The following is a 17,707-nucleotide window of genomic DNA, read 5'->3' as shown; positions in this document are numbered from 1 at the left end:
TCAGTGCTGCGCACTGTACACGGGTGCCTCCCCCATAATCAAATAGTCATCTGCCGCCAAGCCTCGGGACATTTTTACCCTTTTGGGTAACAGAAGGGCTTCCAATTCGGTATACTTGTTCCCAGTTCTTATCTCTTCTTGTTTGAGTACAGAATCAATCCATTCAAGATCTTGATTCTTGGGTTTTATCCATGTTAAGCAGCGTAGGGAATTAATTGACAGCTAAACCTCCTCCGAATAATGGCAAACCACACGTCTCTAGTATATATTGATAGGTCGTAAACTCGACCTGCGTAATTGATCTACATGCAACTTGTCTACTTGCGGGCTATATGTACATGGTAGAACATATGATAAGGCCACCTGGAAAGAGTAGCATGATACGCATGCACTCGCTTCCAATAACCCGCGTGTGACGTCGATACAGCAGAAACCAGCATAGACCGGTATTTCCACTCCCAACACGGCAAATCCAATCGAGCCAGACGACCAAAGCAGATATCCGACGCGCACCTCTTGTCACTCTGAACGGATGCGAATTTCACCCCCGCTTCGGACATCCCTCATCCAAGTGCAACAATATCCGAACATACTTTGCCCAATGTTAGCCCGGAGAGTACTTATTCGCCATAGTCCCCGTCCATCTATAGATCGGTACTTACTTTTGCGAAGCCTGCCCTCTGCAACTGTATAAACGGCGTATATTCAATCACCATCCACGTCCGGTTGCTTCAACTGGTATGGATTGAGCCGCTATGGACCTCTTGTCGATCCTGGAGAATCTCTGGCGGATTGGACTCATCCTACTAGCTGCCACTGGAGTCTACGCTGCTATTAATCGGACATTTGGCAGATCTCTCTTGGCTAAAGTAACGCTGCGAGGTCGAAAACATTCAACCGCCCGAACACCACCACGGTCCTTCTCCCCAGACAAGAAAGCTACAACAAGCCCAACTGCCCCATCTAGCTACGACAATGTTCTCCCACCCCAACGCAGACATATCCTAGAAGATCTTAATTGTGATTCCGCACCCGGACGCGACGTGCACGAAGATGAAGTGCGTCGGAATATTCTACCCATGAGCGCCGACTATAGAATCAGCCCGTGCGACAAGTACACACCGATGGGCTTCTCGGTGGCAGAGGTCAAAGGACTTGGAGACTTTCCAGACTATGCGACTCTAAGTGGAGTTCCACTTCCCAGCCCATACCCCGAGTTCAATATCGAGAAGGCACTGCCTCGGCCGTATCGTCCATTCAGGTGGTCATATCACCAAACGATGTGTACGTTCCATATAAAGCCCGAAAATCATGATCTAAAACTGATCTCCTGCCTCCTTTAAAAACAGCCTTGACCAAGCTCGAACCAGACTGGTGGGTCGAGCTCGAAAACACATACAAGAGCCGCATTGCCCAGCGCAAAGAACTTTATGCTAAAAATGGCAAGGAAGTCCTCGATGCTATGCCAGGCTCCGAGCTTGCATGCAAGGAGTTAATGGAGATGGTCTTGCAATTTATCTGCGCCCGATACCCCCAGTACTTCACGCTGGTTGACAAGCGTGTTCTACAGAACAAGATCCTCGGTACCGAGCAGGACGTCACAGCTAAGCCCCCTCTCGAGATCCTTATGGACAATGTACCAGAGGATTTTGCAATCATGCTTCGTGACGAGACGACGGGATTCTATTTCCTGCGTGCAGCGGTGGTCTGCTCGGCGCTAGGGTGGAATGTCGCGTCGAAAGTTGGGAAACAACTACATGAGATTCATGAAACGATTCCGGATTACAAGGAGAAGATGCAGTTTTCGATGGATCGGTATGTTGGTGGTTTCCCGGGGGATTCAATATTATCGAAGTGCTGACGTGCGAGTTTGGTTTAGATTTTTCACCAAGATGCCAACTGAGAAGCCAATCCAGAGAGGCTCTTGGGGCCTGGAAATTGGACAGCCATTGTACATGCCACCCGGGGACCCCCATGAATTACAACGGCTATCTCAGCGGGCTGATTTGACCATTGATGAGTGTCACCTGCGGGTGGACTGGCAGACTCTCAGACGCCTACCTTTGTCGGGTGCGGTTATTTTCAATTTCAAGGGGCTTTTTACTTCAGTCGCGGAATTTCGCGATGAACCTGGCGTACCGGGTTTGCTGGTTAAACTTCTTACAGAGGGAAAGAAGAACCTCATGGATTACAAGGGTGTTTGGCATGTTCAGCATGTTGTACTTCCCAAGTTGAAGGAATGGTCTGAGGAGCAGAAGGAGAATGGGTCAGTCCCGAAAGATTGGGAAGTATCTACTCTGGATGACAGTCCATGGTTCAAGGGTTGGCAAGAGAAGTGGCATCGGCAGCAGGGATTCTAGGCAGTTGATATGTGATTGTTCGCTAGTATTATTTCTTTGATTGAAACATAAACAATCAATACGATGTTGATGCTGTATTTTGTACTTCCCAGATGTTGGCCGATATTAAATCAATGAATACGTCAGTCAAGACCAGGCTGTTGATTTTCAGATAACTGGCCAGATTTTCTGCAGCAATCTCTTTGGGCGAAATTGTTTTTCCTCCTGCAATCTTTATTTGGTTATTATTATCATTGGTATATTCAAGAGCGCGCACGATGTTGCTACAAGAATATCTAATATTCCTTACATTGCTCTCACTTGCTCTCTTATCTACCAACCAATCCTTCGGTATATCTACCTAGGCAACTTTAAGACCTACTACTACGCGAGCCTCTCTATTGCCAGAGAAAAAACTGTTATTAATTTCCATAATAAGCAGCTTTGTTCTGTTCACAGCTTTGCTACTTGGGGGGTGTCTTTTTATTGAGATTTACCAGCGCAACAAGACCTGTCATCTCCTACCAACGGTTTCGAACTGAACTTCAAGCACCCCGACATGTTTTACAGCCAATTTACATCTTGGATCCCTCCCTCATAGGCCGTGTAGCCCAGGAATTCGGTGAAGAGCGGCGACATTTCTGTTCCCAAGCTAAGAGGTACCTGATCAAAGGAGGGCAAAGCGAATGACACAGGAGAAAATCACAAAATTCAAACATAGGGCATGAAAGAATAACTATTTTCAATGGGAAAACTACAAACCACCCCAAAATATTTCAGTATGTAACAAAGAGACTGTATTTTCTGTTTCATCGCCTCATAAAATCCCTTCGGAAAAAAAAAAAAAAGAAAAGAAAAATTAGTTCTGAGGTTCACCTTGTGTAGTTGTCGGTATTCGCACTTTTTAATGGTAACTCGGCGAGCGGCCATTCCATTACTATTGTACAGAACTTGCAGGAATCTGCGATTGCCGTGGCCAATGAAGCCATTCTTCCCACTCGGGTCCAAGATACTGACTGATTGAATCAACTAGATACTTGCCGCCATCACAGAATACCCACAAATGTCTGTGGGTATCAACAAGGGCACCGAAATGCGCCAAGATAACCAGAGCCTCGCACTTCCTCTGCGCAATCATATCAATATATTCGCGAGGGACAAGTATCGGCCATGCAACGAGAACATCTAAGCTGTCGGCCCGTTGAGCCTCACTGTTGACCACAGTGACGACGGATTGCAAGGCCTTGATAGTCTGTTCGTACGTCCTTGTAGTAGAGTCGTCGTAACCAAGGCCTTTGATACGATCAAAAAGCACCTGGCAAACTGGACCCAGAGCATCCGGCTCAGGAATCCGAGAGCCAAGCTGCAACATCGGTTTCAATGCTGTTTGTTGTAAAAGTTGCCATCTCCCCCCGCCTGCGACAGTGCGTACCCCATAGTGCAGCACAACGTACCGAACAAATTGGTCAAGAAAACTCTCAAAGTCATTATCTCGATAGACTAGTGTCTCACAGAGCATATGCAGCCCCAGAATGCCCGCGAATAGAAAGATTGAGACGTAATTTTCGTCATTGATATGTGATGATGAGCTGTTGAATGAGCTCAGTGCATAACTCTGCAGCTGGGTGGAGTGGTGCCGGTAGAAATCCCGCTGTCCCGGTCTGGTGATGCTAAGATGCAAGGCACTCAGAGATAGAAGTTCGTTCATGAGATATGGCGCACCAATGCCATACCGCAAGATATCCCGGAAGGGGATATTAGAAGGATTGAATGCCTTCATGGCTTCTGAAGAGAGATTCAGAACAAGCTCCACATGAAGCATATTAACGGGAGCATCTTCTGGACTACTGATGGGTTCTTGGCCGGGCGGAGAGGTCATGCCCGGTGATCCAACGGCGGGTGATGCAGTAGCAGTTTCGCTTCTAACACTGCGAGAGGACTGGTCGTTGGGGACAGGGTCCAAAAACTCGCAGTGTCTCTGCGAACTGATACAATTGGAACATATTGGTCTTTTCTCATCACACTGAGTAGGGTCAGCGGCTGCACATAGGCGGTCGTCGTTGAGTGACAAACCTTCATGTGGCGGCGCTTGCATTCAATGCAGCCATTTCGAGATTTCTTATGCGTTCTTCGGACCATTTCGCCACACTGTGATATAGAGAAAGATAAGGCTAGGGCCGGAAGTCTTGGTTCCGATACGCGAGTAGTATATTTCAGACCCCTGGGCCCATAGCGGAGGTAAATGGTGCAGCCTAAACAGTTTTAGATAGTCCGCAGCAAGCCTAATCTCTAGACCCACCAACTATATTGCAAGTCCACTTGGACTTTCTTGAGTGATCCCGAGGTCAAGTCGTGAGGTTAGAAAAAATGTGAGAATACGCGTATGCACAGACCATGTCTCCACTTTGATTAAGGTTAAAAGTCTTGGCACTTGCAGGCTCCGCCGTTTTAGGTATCTGCCATATAAACTGCATGGGCTCTACCTGTTCAAATATTTCATTATATAATATTCAACCTCTTTTGCGTAAAAATATATCGCTTAGTTTAGATAGCGTACCGGCTTTTGTCAATATCTGCTATATTTAAATCCCACCCTGCCACCCCTTCACTTTCATTTTTTACCACTCTCAACATTGGGACCCACAACCTATAAAAAGCCCAACCCTCAATCGTTTCTCCTTTTTGTGAGGAAAAAGTTTTCACTCTACACAATATGGCTGAGCTTAAGCCTTACAGAGGGGGTTACTACCTCTGGAAATATCTCCCCTCGATCCCAGCAGCCGTCATCTTCTTGGTGCTTTTCGCCGCTGCCACAACATTTCACTTTTGGAAGCTCCACCGAACAAAAGCTTGGTTCTGCCTCGCATTTTCTATCGGCGGACTCTGTACGTATACTGGGACACTTAATTGAATCGAACTTCGCTGACTGGGTTTCACACGAAGTCGAAGTAATCGGTTACGCTGCTCGAGTCGCTGCGCACAACAGCACAGATTCGGTGATCGTTTTTGCGATTCAGAATGTCTTCCTCCTCCTTGGACCTACTCTTTTCGCAGCCTCCGTATACATGACTCTGGCGCGAATCATCTGCAGTGTCCATGCCGAGAAACACTCCCTTGTTCGCATCAAATGGCTCACCAAGATATTCGTGATGGGCGATGTCGTGTCATTCCTCGTGCAAGGTGGTGCATCAGGCCTGATGGCCACGGGAAATAACCAGAAAATGGGCTCAAACATTGTGGTCGCTGGTCTCGTCATCCAGGTTATCATGTTTGGTCTGTTCATTGTCACTTCGATTGTCTTCGAGGTTCGCATGCGTCGATCACCCCCGGCGGAGGCCTTCGATGAGGGAATCAACTGGATGAGGCATTTGCGCACGCTCTATGCTGTCAGTGCCCTTATCCTGGTTCGGAGCATTTTTCGAGTTGTGGAGTATGCAGCTGGTAACGATGGATATCCACTTACCCATGAGTGGATGCTCTATGTGTTTGACTCTGTGCTGATGATAATCTCTATGCTCATCTGGGGTATTTGGCATCCCGGCACACTGCCGAGACTCACGGTATCGGATCAGGAGACAGTCACCGAAGTGGCGGCTGACCTAGAGTTGAAGCAGAGCTGAGCTGTACGGACATAGGTCTACTTCAATGTAGACTTCATGCTCATTGCTATTTTACTAGCTTCTAGGCCTTCCTGAAATAATGAAAATCTCAGTTATGACATTAGATGGCGGACTCTAGCCTGCATAATCGTAATCACCTTTCTTTAAGCTGAATCTAGTTATCACAATAATTGCAGATCAGACTTGGGAATGCAATCAAAGGGTTGAAACTGAATGTAGCCTCGTCCTATTCATTTAGACATACAAGACATAATGTGTTTGTATAAACAAACTTACTTTGGAAATTGCAACTTAAGAGGAAGAGCAACCTGAATCTAGTGCCCCAACAGCAGCCTAGTGAGAATATGCCTACCTATGTTGTACGTAGGTACATATTCGTACTACGAGGGAAGTGCTGAAGATCCTCCCCTACCTAGACTATCCCGGTTCCACTCCGGTCGATCTTGCGTCGATCCGCTCTTTTGATATTCTATGCCTTCCATCCTCCTTCTGTCTATCACCTCGAAGCTGAATTTCAAAAAAAACCTCCACTTCATCATTAGTGCTTAAGGTATCCGTACGTGACACCTGAGGACTGGCAAGATATAGGGTTTTCCTCCATTTATTACCTTTCATTATCTTCACTTTCCTTAAATATGTCCATGGAGGGATAAGCAGCCAACACAGAAGCATCAATATATATAAAGCCATAGCGAGCATGCTAATACCATACATTGTTGACAGCTGTAGGCTTGGCAGCGATGTTCTACAGATCAACGGTCTTGCATTGACCAATCATGGTTCGTTAGTACACATCTGGCGGCAGAGGCTGAAATGATTTATAGGGAAAGAATGGGAGAATTAGGATGACCAATTCACTCCCGACAACTGGATCCCCCGATCTTCCCACTTCATCCGCCTAACAGGTAAACATCCGCTCAACGGCAAGCCAGAATTGCAAGCCCTCTTTGGAGCGGGTCTCATCACCCCGAATTCACTACACTATGTTCGCAACCATGGCCCTGTGCCCCATCCACTGTGGGAAACCCACCAATTTGACGTAGAGGGCGGAAACCTGGTCTTATCGACGGAAGATCTCGCAAGCAACTACAACTACGAGATTATCAACATTGCAGTAGCAATGGCGTGCGATGGCAGCCGGAGGAAAGAGCTAAATATGATACAACGCTCGAAAGGTTTCAATTGGGGCGCTGGAGCCATTAGCTGCGCGTTTTGGAAAGGCCCTCTCCTACGGGATGTACTTCTAGCGGTTGGCATTCAGGCCCTTGATCCACTCCACGAAAAGCGTCCGCGTTGGGTCCATTTAGAAAGCGTTGATGACCTCAGAGAGGGCAAGTACGCGACATCAATTCCGTTAGCATATGTGATGGATTCTGAAAACGACGTGATTTTGGCATACGAAATGAACAATATGCGACTGCCACCAGACCACGGTTATCCAGTGCGTCTGATAGTCCCCAGTTACGTGGTTGGTTGTTGTGTCAAATGCCTCCAGAAGATTTGGGTCTCTGACAAGAAGAACGATAGCCATTTTCATATTTGGGACAACAGGTTTCTGCCTAGTTTTATTCGGGATAAAAGACTCGGAGTTCTCAGACATCATGTTCCATCACCCAAGCACGGCCTGCAACGAACAGAGCCTCACCTCAATCATCGTGCATGGTGCGGCAAAGATTGACGACAACGACGATAGCTGCTCGGTGCTGTACTTCCGACATCCCTGCGAGCCTGGCACAGGGACTGGGGGCTGGATGCAGCCCTCCTCGGCTGAGAACCGCATCGAGAATATCAAGCACGAGGCAGCATCCCCGCAAAAGCAATTTACGCGTGAGGAGATTGAAAGGCACAAAAAAGAAAATGACTGCTGGGTTGTCATCAATGGCAAAGTCTACGATGCGACAAGTGTGCTTGATTGGCATCCCGGCGGCAAGGCACCTATCATGGTGCATTCGGGTAGGGCACATGCCGATACCACGATGATTTTGAGGGCATCCATGATGACTATGCGGAGCAGAAGCTTAGCGGTACTATATGACCGTTCCCAATTTTGTTAAATATTGACTGACTGGACACAGAATGCGTCCTTAGTGTTGTTACAGAAAAGACGATTAGGTATATCAAGAAGCAGGCCGAAGATGAGGTCAAAGATAAATTCAACTCCCCAAAGAAGAGCTTGGAGACTGTCTTTGACCGCCATTGGTGGAATGTTGTTCGTTTTCAGGGGAAGGAACATATTTCCGAGGACACTCGTCGATACACTTTTTGCTACCCGCGGATAGGCAGAAGCTCGGTCTCAGCACCTGCCAGCATCTTCAACTCGGATTCCATTTTAGTGATCGGCTCGTCGTGAGGCCATACACACCCACGAGGCCAGTCTTTGAGAGAAGAAGATGGCACATTTGACCTTTTCATCAAGACATACGCCCCGGGTCAATCCCAGCCAAGCGGAACGATAAGCGATATCCTGGACTGTCTACATCCTAGTGAGGAAATCGAAGTCAAAGGGCCTTCCGGTAAGGTCAGGTACATCGGCCAAGAGAGATTCATGATCGACGACAAAGAATATCATTTCCCCAATGCCAGTCTTGTCTTGGGAGGATCCGGTATCACCCCGGTGTACCAGCTCATCTCACGTATCGTACGTACCAAGGATCGATGTTTGAAGAATACAATACCAACATCAAGCTCATTAATACAAACAAGACCGAAGGCGATATTCTATTGAGGAATGATTTGGATAAACTTGCAAAGAATGATCCGGGTCGATGCAAGATCACTCATGTTCTTTCAAATCCAAATAATAACTGGACAGGAGAGAAGTGCCATGTGTCGAAGGACATTCTGCAGAAGTATGCATTTGAACCTGAGAAAGGGAATCTGGCGCTGCTTTGTGGTCCTCCGACTATGTTTCAGAAGGCTGTGCTTCCAGTGCTTCGGGAGATTGGATACAAAGAGGACGAGAACTTGTTGGGATTTTAATTTCGTTGCCCCTCAGCAATCGAATCCTCGGGTTGCGAAAATATAGCCTGTAATAGAGTCACTAACCCTGCCCAGGTGGAAAACCTCGCTTACGAAGCGCAGGCACGGCTGATGCCCACACATCTTCAATATTGTGGGACAAGAATATTCGGCCGCGCTTGCAGCCTTGTGATGTATTTTTCATTGTTCTTTCTAGATCGTTGAAAATGTCTTTTAGGTGGTCTTTTAGGTGGTCTTTTAGGTGGTCTCTTAAAATGGTTGTTCTAGAGGTCTTTTCAGATGTATGAAAACGCGGTAAAAAAAAGCATACTTCTTGGAAGGGACTTTTCTATGTATAACCTGTGATTGTGAAGATCATGCGAAATTCACACGTCGACCAGATATATAACACAATTCCCTTGGTGGTTTCCTGTTAGATCCCCGTCATACTTGAATAAAGTAATTGCTGCAATACTTTAAGGATTATAAAACTTCATAAAGTCAAATTATAACTTGAGGTCTGCCTCCCAACTCCCATGCACATCATCACATAGGCACTCAAGCCTTGGCAGACTCAACCTCGACGTGGTCAGTTTCAATATGCTTCTCGGCCTTAAGATCCTCCAACACCTCAATACCGGCAAGGCCAAGGCTCTCATTGATGCGCATCATGCGCAGACGATCAGCTTCAGCGATGCTATTATTATCACCACCGAAGAAGACATCCAACTCCTCAAGTGTTTTGTCCTTGGTCTCAGGGGCGAACTTCCAAATGAACAGACCACCTAAAGCACTAAAGATGGCGAAGAAGATGTAGGTACCGTACTTCATCGAGCCCAACATATCCTTAGTAGTGAGACCAATGATAAAGTTGAACATCCAGTTGGTTGAAGCGACAATTGAGACACCGCGGGAGCGCTGACTGTTAGGGAAGATTTCTTGGGCCAACACCCAAGAGACGGGACCTGTTCAATAAATGGTTAATGGAATGAGACATATGAGCTGGTTGCGTGGTGACATACCCCAAGAGTAAGCAAAGTTGACAGCGAAAAGCCAGATGAAAGCAATGGCAACCCAACCTTGAGGCCTGGCAAGTCCCTCATTCAGGTTCCACTTAGGCTCGTATATACCCTCCACGATTGCGACAACGATATGGCAAATAAACATGCCGGCAGCACCGACAATCAAGAAGGTCTTGCGGCCGAATTTATCGAGATAAAGGACGGTAGGTAGGGTAAAGATGATCTGCAGGATGCCAGTCACACCAGTGGCGAGGAGGGTTGTCTTCGTGGAGGAGAAACCGAACTAAGAAAAAAGAATAGAGTTAGCAACCATTATCCGGAGCAAAATTGAAAGGGTGGTTGAGAAAAAAGGAATCACTCACCGAAGAGAAAATCTGGGGCGCATAGTAGAGCACGGCGTTGATACCAGTGAACTGTTGGAAAACCATCATACCGCAACCGAGCGTCAGGCGCTTGAACATGTTGGGGGCAAACAGGGCTTTCCAGGGAGCCAATACACCTCCAGATCCAACAACCTCACTCTCAGTCTCTTCATCGAACATAACAGCAGCCTTGATCTCAAGGTACTCCGCACGAACAAGTGGATCATTCACAGGCAGGCGACGCAGCCTAGAGATGCACTCCTTGGCCTCTTCATCACGGTGCTTCATCATCAACCAACGAGGCGAGAAGGGGAAGAAGAAGAGACCGAAGAACAAGATCCAAGCCGGGATAATCTGCAAAGCCAAGGGAAGTCTCCACGCGATAGTCTTCTGACCCAAGCAGGTGTGGCCATGGTTCTGAGCGGCATTGTATGTTCCACTGGCCAGGTAAGGGTTCGAGATACCCTCTGGCTGACAGGTGTTGCTGCCGACAAACTGCATACCATAGTCGAGCCAGAAAGAAATGGCAGTACCGACAGTGATGGACAGCTGCTGCAAGGAAACAAGCGATCCACGCAGCTCAGGGGGAGCGATCTCGGCTTGGTACAGTGGGATGACCATACTGAACATACCAATACCAACACCACCGATAATTCTGCCGGCAAAGAAGTACGCAGGATTCTGTGCACCGGCCTGAAGACCAGTGCCCAGGGTGAAGATGATGACGGCAACCATCATGGCATACTTACGCGAAATACGATCTGCGAGAACACCGTTGATCAAAGCACCAGCCCAGGCACCTAGCTCGAGGGCTGACACCAACCAACCCTGGATCGTGGAACCCATGAATGTCGGGAAGTGGTTTTGGAAATTCTCCATGACGAGAACCGGACCCATCACACCCTGATCGTATCCATACATGATACAACCCAGCGACGCAAACAAACAAGTAAAGAATACATATGGGTTTGAGATAAAACCTTTGAGACCGTGGGGCTTCTCTGCGTTGGTACGCCCAACCACAGACTGACTGATTGCCATATTGAAGACAAAGCTGGGGGCAAGATCGAGAACAGGAAAAATGCAATGTAACCAAGGAAGAAAGTGGGCTAAGCATGCGGATTATATAGTGCTGGCCGCATTTCCAGCCTCGAAAATTTTCTTCCGCCGCTTACTCTGGGGTTAGACCCCACGAATGGTATTTCCCCGGAAATAGCGACAAAACGCGCAGCTAACCGAAGATTCGACATGGGGGACACTCAATCATTCGATGGCATGTGCCGGTCCAAGGGGCCAATAGCACGCTACGACCAAATTCGACGCTAGACCGACCATTAGACATGCCATTATCCGGAAAGACGAAAATGAATATAAAATTATCGGAGGCTAAGGTGCGCCACCAACCAAAAGAAGCATCAGACCAGCCGTCTCGGCATTGACTGGGCACCTTGGGCCCGAACTTCTCATAGAACAAGCCTCCAGGTCTGAGGGCGCCGTGGCTTGGCTGCATTGGGCTATGATTCGTTAAACGAGTGTCAGCTTTGATCCTTTCTCAATGTCCATGTCATCCAACTACATGAAGGGAAATTCTAGTGCTTACTGCACTGACAATTTGGATGGAGTTAGATACAACATGACCCCCGCAAACCCGACAATTGGCCGATCCCAGTCAGTGAAATCAATGGGTATACTATTCGTATTGCGGGTATCTGTTCGTGTGTCATCTCTACTGGGAGTATTCCGTATTCGGTAGAATATTTGGTGATCAGTAAGCTTCAACTATAATTGAAATTTTTTTTTTCGACTGGCCTAGCATGTTTTGAGGACCAGGGATCCACAGATAACCAAGTAAATGGAAAAAGACATACGTAGTAGAGAAAAAGAAGTACAGGGACCGGCTAATCTTCGGGTCTGCTATTTTGGATGTGAACTCTGTAGGTTGGTTTCTCATGTTATGTTTTACAATTCTAAACCCACAATTCTCCAGATTGGCTGACCTTCGGCGTTAAGCCTCGGGTTGTAAAAAAATTAATAAATTAAAAAGATGCCCAACTTCGGGCTAGCGGCCTCTTCGGCACTGGCTTGGCTCGGGATTGGCCAAAAACCTCGGGGAACCGACCGCGTGGTCTTCCGGGGTTTACCCATGGGGTTCAAACTTTGCCAGTTCCAGATGCTCGGTGAGTTAACTCCGGGGTGAAATCTGGGGATGATATGCACTTATACACTCATATGTTGTTCTCCTGTTTGTGACTCATAAGTTCATTGCTGTTGTACCTGGTTTTTCTCGGAGTCCTGAGCCCAGCTTCCGGCTCTTCCGGTGTCGTATATCACGTCGGGCTATAACCCCATGCCGTGAAACCCTACGGGGTCGCCTATCTAGAGGGACCAATGAGTGTCGCCGGTTTCAATTTGTCGCCGACTCGGGTCTAGTCAAAATGCAGTGTCTAACACGTTGTTTTCGTTTTGTTTATGAAAAGAGAACGCCTTCGAGACAAATTAGGCTAGCGCTAGCTATCTCTCTTGCTGGCAGTGTTTTTCATGAATTCGCCTGAACTAGATCCCTGTCAATTTACTAAGAACATGCGTTCATATGACTCTCGGGTATGTCACGCAATTTCATTCAATATATAGTGGTCATACATCAACATCAACTCTCCGTTAGCTATCGTGGCAAGGACTGTATCAAATAACAGAAATATTCTCAGAGCTCAACATTACAAAGAAATTCCACTGCATTTTGGAATGCCTTCATGGCCTGTCTTTGTTGCCCCAAGCCACCAGCGCAACACGAGGATTCCGGAAAAGATACCAACATCCCAACAAGAACAAAGAGGCCATTCAACGCTGAGATCCAAATTCAGAACTCAAATTATACAACGAACCGTTGTCATTTTAACTGATTTATGGGACTTCTAATCTGAGCCACATCTGCTAACAGGGGGACAAAGATACATTGACAATGTGCATTGTGCCTGAATGGTTTTAAGTCTACTCTTAGATGAAAACAAAGGCCCCTTCCCTTGAGCTCTTTGTCGCCGAGTACAATCTCAATTTTTGGGTCTTGATACCTAGATCTCCAAAAGCTATATAAGCCCCCCGTTCCTCTGAATCATACATGCATCAAGTTCTCCGCCACTCCCCACTATTCCAGTCTTCTGGCTCCAGGGTTTCTAATTCTCTGAGCCTAGTGGTCGGTCAAGTACAACTTACAAGTCTACTCCTCCCCTTCTCGGCACAAAGAACAATTTATATGATCATGTCAGCTAACTATAACTGGCAGGCTGTCCACCCAGTCTACGGAGTACCCATTTCCGTCGTGCAGGCCACCGAGCAGCCAGCAATCCGCTGCGACGTTCGTCAGAGACACAACCTCCCTTCTAGATCATGGGCGGTACGTATTTCCACATGGATCAACACTAACTATTTCTTATGGTCTTTGTGCGCTGGACTTGCGGGTTATCGCTCTGACGAGGAGTGGACGAATACATTCGAGATCCACTATCGAAAGACCTGGGATGAGATCCAGGCCAGAGTACGGGAGATCGATGAGCCTTATAGGTTCGGTGTGCCCATTCCAATGCCACCAGTCATCCAGGCTGTAGTCATCCACCACCCCGAGAGTGGCCCTGCGGAGATATTCACGGTTCGCCCGGAGGCTCGTCCGTCACATCTTGTTCCTCAGATAATTATTATGTCGCCGGATGCTGTATGGGGACTTTTGAGGTTTGTGACTGAGCGTCAGTCCTCTGTCCCTGATATATTTGATGTAGTGCTCGATATTTCGCCGCCAGCGCTGTCGCACCCTGTAGATAAACAGGTTAACCACAGTATGGCCAGAAAGAGAATATCTCAAGGCAACTCGAAGGATGATGTGGTAGACACGTACTACCAGTTTGGAAATTAAGATCAAGTATGAGGTATGTGGTGTCTTTTGTTCCTTTCCGCCTTTTTATATATAAAATTTCAGGAAAATAAATTGATATTTATTCTGATCATCCGCTCTCCGGACATGACATAGTAATATAATGAGACCTTGGAAAATACATGAATGCCTTGATATAAACTTTATAGGGGTTTACTGGGCTTATAAGCCTCACTTGAAGAGAAAGGCCCTTCAACTGCTCGTCTATTGCCTCAATTGACTTCACCTTCGTCTGTCAATTGGGGATGACAACATGGCTTAGAAGTCACGCATGAATTACTTTGAATGGTTTTACATGTATTTGATAGAATATAGATGTAAAGCAAGTGTGAAGAGTAGGAAATATGTTGTGGGCATAGAACAAAAGTGTCCTCTTGACTTAGAGTGGCGCCTTGGTAAGTTTTATATCATCCATGTACCACGCCAAATCACCTGCTCCATGCTGATCATGCACACTTTCACCATTTCCTAGACATCGGAACCGGTTCTTAGAGCGGTAGTCGATATTGAAGTGCTCCCCACCAATATTCTCAAGACAGTCTTTTTAGTGCAAAACTGACCCTGGATATACCCCGGTGACATGGCCTTTACTTTTTCCGTTTTTGTACCAGCTCCGACATTCATCTGACCACACCATACGCTTGAGGAACTCCTGACAATAAACATTGTAGTCTTCCATGGCTTCCTTTTTGACATCAATTGACCTGCGTGAAATATGTTAGTCAAATGTTGACAAGACCCACGAATATCATAATGACTCACTTGATATCCTCCGCAGAAATCTTCTTGGCCCAGCGGAGAATGTAATCGCATGTCCAAGAGATCTGCGTCAAAACTGAGCCATGGGAGATAGGACAATTGGGCCCGTTGAAGATAAAATAATTCGGCATTGTGTCCACTTGGACCGCAAAGAAAGCCTCGGGGTTACCTTTCCATCGCTCTTCCAATGTCGCTCCATGGCGACCAATCATCTTCCAAGATGGGATAAAGGTCGTGTCGAACCCTGTGGCACAGACTATCACGTCGAATTGTTGCTCATCGCCTGCAACGGTTCTGATACCCTGTTCTGTGATTCGCTCGATCGGATCAAAGGTTAGGGTTGCATTGTCATTAGAAAAAGCCTCCAGATACCCATCTCCTGGTGTTAAGCGATGGCAGCCAGGACGGAACTCGTGAGAAAGCATCTTTAACAGTATTTCTGGGTCGGAGATTCCTTTCATTCGCTCCGCCATCTGTTGCTTGCAGGCCTGTGTCAATCCCAATTGCATTGGGTGGTCTCTATACATCCCAAAAAAGAACGCATTGACACTTTACTCAAATTTAGATTAGCTCTGGCGACCACTAGTTTGGCGGAGCCCTATGTTGACTTTGAGCTTACCTAGCCTCTAACTCTCTTCGATACTTAAAATGAGCCGCGGCGTCTTCCGCGAAGTGTGATTTCTCCTCCTCTGTATAGGGAAAATTGCCCCCATTTTGTGTCTTCTCCGCACAAAAGTTGACAGAAACCCAGGTCGGATTACGCACAAAGTTGACAAGCTGGGCGACCTTCGGCTGCATTGCAGCCACGCATTGAATTCCGGAGGAGCCATTACCAATGACTGCAACTCGTTTATTCGACCAGTCATAGGTGTTATCCCTAATATGGCTCGTTATTAAACTTTGTTTGAGAGTTGATAAACAACATCTGCTCACCAGGTCGAAGTGTGAAGTAACTTGCCCCTGAAACTCAATAGGCCCTCAATGTCAGGCCAGCTGGTTTTGCTACCCGTAATATCACCGTTAGCAGGGGAAAACAATATCCAGGATAACTAACTCTCACTTCAAAAAGCCAGCCGCATTGACCAGAATATCCGCCTCGTCATGAATTATTGTAGGACCTTACGGGCAGGGATGTCACTGGATAGATTAGTTAATACAGTCATTTTTATTAGAGGTATCGACACAATACTCACCAAGCGACACCAGGATAGGTGTTTTCAAACCAGGTTCCGCCAACCTCGGGGTTCTTTTCGTAGATTTGCAATTCCACAAAATCACCGAGCTTCAGCTCATGGTCGATCTTGTAGGCAAGTGTCAACCCCGAGTAACCCGCACCAATGCAGATGATCTTTAGTTTCCGTCGCGTATATGCAGGTTGCTCGGCGCAGGGGATCCAGTTGGGTGGGGTCTCGCCATTAGCAACGCGAGTGGCAGATGTTGGGAGAGAGGCGGAACCATTTTGCAACCCATTCGAAGGGAGATTGTAACGCATATTGGGGAACGATTTGGGGGCCGAGGATTCAATTGTCGGTGAGTTGCTCTTATATTAGTACTATAGCTCCCGCGGAAACTGCATGTGTATTATAGAATAGAGAAAATGAACTAAACTAAGGGGCATACGCATATGGAGTGATTAGGTGTTCTTTGGGTTTTTCATTTGTACGAGCAGAAAAAGATGTAGGTCTTAGACCGCCGCTACTCCGTATAGGCTTTTGATTGACACAGTGTTACATGGTTTATGGTGGCAATTGAACAGAAGTACTGATGCAGTTGGCTGTTATCAAATCCCCTACTCCGTATACGTTGTATAGCTCGTCTCCACCCGTGGGCACTGGCCCGCGGGGAGGCTAACTGGTGCCGCGGTCAGATACCGGCTTTCTCCACACTTATAACTCCTGTCAGTTGGTATCACAGGTCACATATCGTGGAGTGCAAAGTACTGCACCCATGTTACAAGGATCATTAGGTCTTGCTAAATGGAATACGCGACGCTGGAGAACAACAAACCGCCCCCAACTTACCAAGCCACTAATACAACTACTAATACAACTTACGGAGTATCCCGTATCTGTGCTGTGCATAATTTCTACGTACTCAGTAGTTATGTCGTAGTTATGCCTTCCCCTATGTTTCCAAACAAGAAGTTTACCTCTTAGTATCTCAATTGCAAATTGCCAATATATGACGACGGTAGATTCTATTTTATATTGTACACAAAATAATGCGAATGTAGTGCATCTCAAACTGCACCACAGCATATTCGCAACTAACAAAGCTAAGGAACTCTTCGTCCTTCCAGGGCCGTGTTTGTAACAATTGAAGACAGATCAGCGTTTTTTGCCTGTTTTATACTTGTCCCATGTCACATCCACATCTTGTTGAACTGTAATACCACTAGAATCTCCTCGCTCCACGTCATGGTGGTCACTCACAGCCTCATCCCTCAACGACTGAGTGGCATTTATAACGTTCATTAGTTCGACTTCGTCTACACAACTAAAGTCATTGATACTGAATAAAGAGTCCTTGGGTGGCTTTTTTGCTCGTGGTTTCCGCAGCCAGGTCGTTATAGTAGATGGATGTTCAGCGCTCGGATTGGTGCTGCGGCTGTTCGATGAACGCATTGTCCGAACTTTAGCCCACCACCGTCGAAAGAATGGTCCGAAGGTAGGTAGGCATGCGCAGATGATTCCAACAAAAGGTTCTACGCATGACCAGATAAAGA

The 17,707-nt window shown here is 46.9% G+C and overlaps 7 protein-coding genes across 7 annotated transcripts; 4 read left to right on the top strand and 3 right to left on the bottom strand.

The window, feature by feature from the left end:
• Positions 1-755: 755 nt before the first annotated feature.
• PEX2_002650 (heme-dependent oxidative N-demethylase family protein) lies at positions 756-2,360 on the top strand (the record flags this gene model as incomplete). Its single annotated transcript, XM_016737543.1, has 3 exons — positions 756-1,284; positions 1,350-1,815; positions 1,880-2,360. 3 exons carry the CDS (start codon positions 756-758, stop codon positions 2,358-2,360), a joined length of 1,476 nt encoding a protein of 491 aa, XP_016598979.1.
• A 916-nt stretch (positions 2,361-3,276) lies between these two features.
• On the bottom strand, positions 3,277-4,434 carry PEX2_002640 (Zn(II)2Cys6 transcription factor domain-containing protein; the record flags this gene model as incomplete). The annotated part of the gene is made up of 1 exon (XM_016737542.1): positions 3,277-4,434. The coding sequence occupies one exon, from the start codon at positions 4,432-4,434 to the stop codon at positions 3,277-3,279; it is 1,158 nt and encodes a 385-aa protein (XP_016598978.1).
• Positions 4,435-5,052: 618 nt separating this feature from the next.
• On the top strand, positions 5,053-5,959 carry PEX2_002630 (RTA1 domain-containing protein; the record flags this gene model as incomplete). Its single annotated transcript, XM_016737541.1, has 2 exons — positions 5,053-5,224; positions 5,283-5,959. The coding sequence occupies 2 exons, from the start codon at positions 5,053-5,055 to the stop codon at positions 5,957-5,959; spliced, it is 849 nt and encodes a 282-aa protein (XP_016598977.1).
• Positions 5,960-6,735: 776 nt separating this feature from the next.
• On the top strand, positions 6,736-8,938 carry PEX2_002620 (putative nitrate reductase; the record flags this gene model as incomplete). Its single annotated transcript, XM_016737540.1, has 6 exons — positions 6,736-6,738; positions 6,804-7,400; positions 7,597-7,912; positions 8,035-8,168; positions 8,334-8,597; positions 8,663-8,938. The coding sequence occupies 6 exons, from the start codon at positions 6,736-6,738 to the stop codon at positions 8,936-8,938; spliced, it is 1,590 nt and encodes a 529-aa protein (XP_016598976.1).
• A 537-nt stretch (positions 8,939-9,475) lies between these two features.
• PEX2_002610 (sugar porter family MFS transporter) lies at positions 9,476-11,342 on the bottom strand (the record flags this gene model as incomplete). Its single annotated transcript, XM_016737539.1, has 3 exons — positions 9,476-9,882; positions 9,940-10,222; positions 10,302-11,342. 3 exons carry the CDS (start codon positions 11,340-11,342, stop codon positions 9,476-9,478), a joined length of 1,731 nt encoding a protein of 576 aa, XP_016598975.1.
• A 2,209-nt stretch (positions 11,343-13,551) lies between these two features.
• Positions 13,552-14,205, top strand: PEX2_002600 (uncharacterized protein; the record flags this gene model as incomplete). The annotated part of the gene is made up of 1 exon (XM_016737538.1): positions 13,552-14,205. One exon carries the CDS (start codon positions 13,552-13,554, stop codon positions 14,203-14,205), a length of 654 nt encoding a protein of 217 aa, XP_016598974.1.
• A 397-nt stretch (positions 14,206-14,602) lies between these two features.
• Positions 14,603-16,474, bottom strand: PEX2_002590 (uncharacterized protein; the record flags this gene model as incomplete). Its single annotated transcript, XM_016737537.1, has 6 exons — positions 14,603-14,763; positions 14,863-14,927; positions 14,986-15,531; positions 15,602-15,821; positions 16,106-16,119; positions 16,176-16,474. 6 exons carry the CDS (start codon positions 16,472-16,474, stop codon positions 14,603-14,605), a joined length of 1,305 nt encoding a protein of 434 aa, XP_016598973.1.
• Positions 16,475-17,707: the final 1,233 nt, after the last annotated feature.

This window comes from Penicillium expansum, assembly GCF_000769745.1.
Source record: "Penicillium expansum strain MD-8 chromosome Unknown contig7, whole genome shotgun sequence".
In the NCBI taxonomy this organism is placed as follows: domain Eukaryota; kingdom Fungi; phylum Ascomycota; class Eurotiomycetes; order Eurotiales; family Aspergillaceae; genus Penicillium; species Penicillium expansum.
The sequence above is the reverse complement of the archived record's forward strand: the minus strand, read 5'-3'. Positions and strand labels throughout refer to the sequence as shown.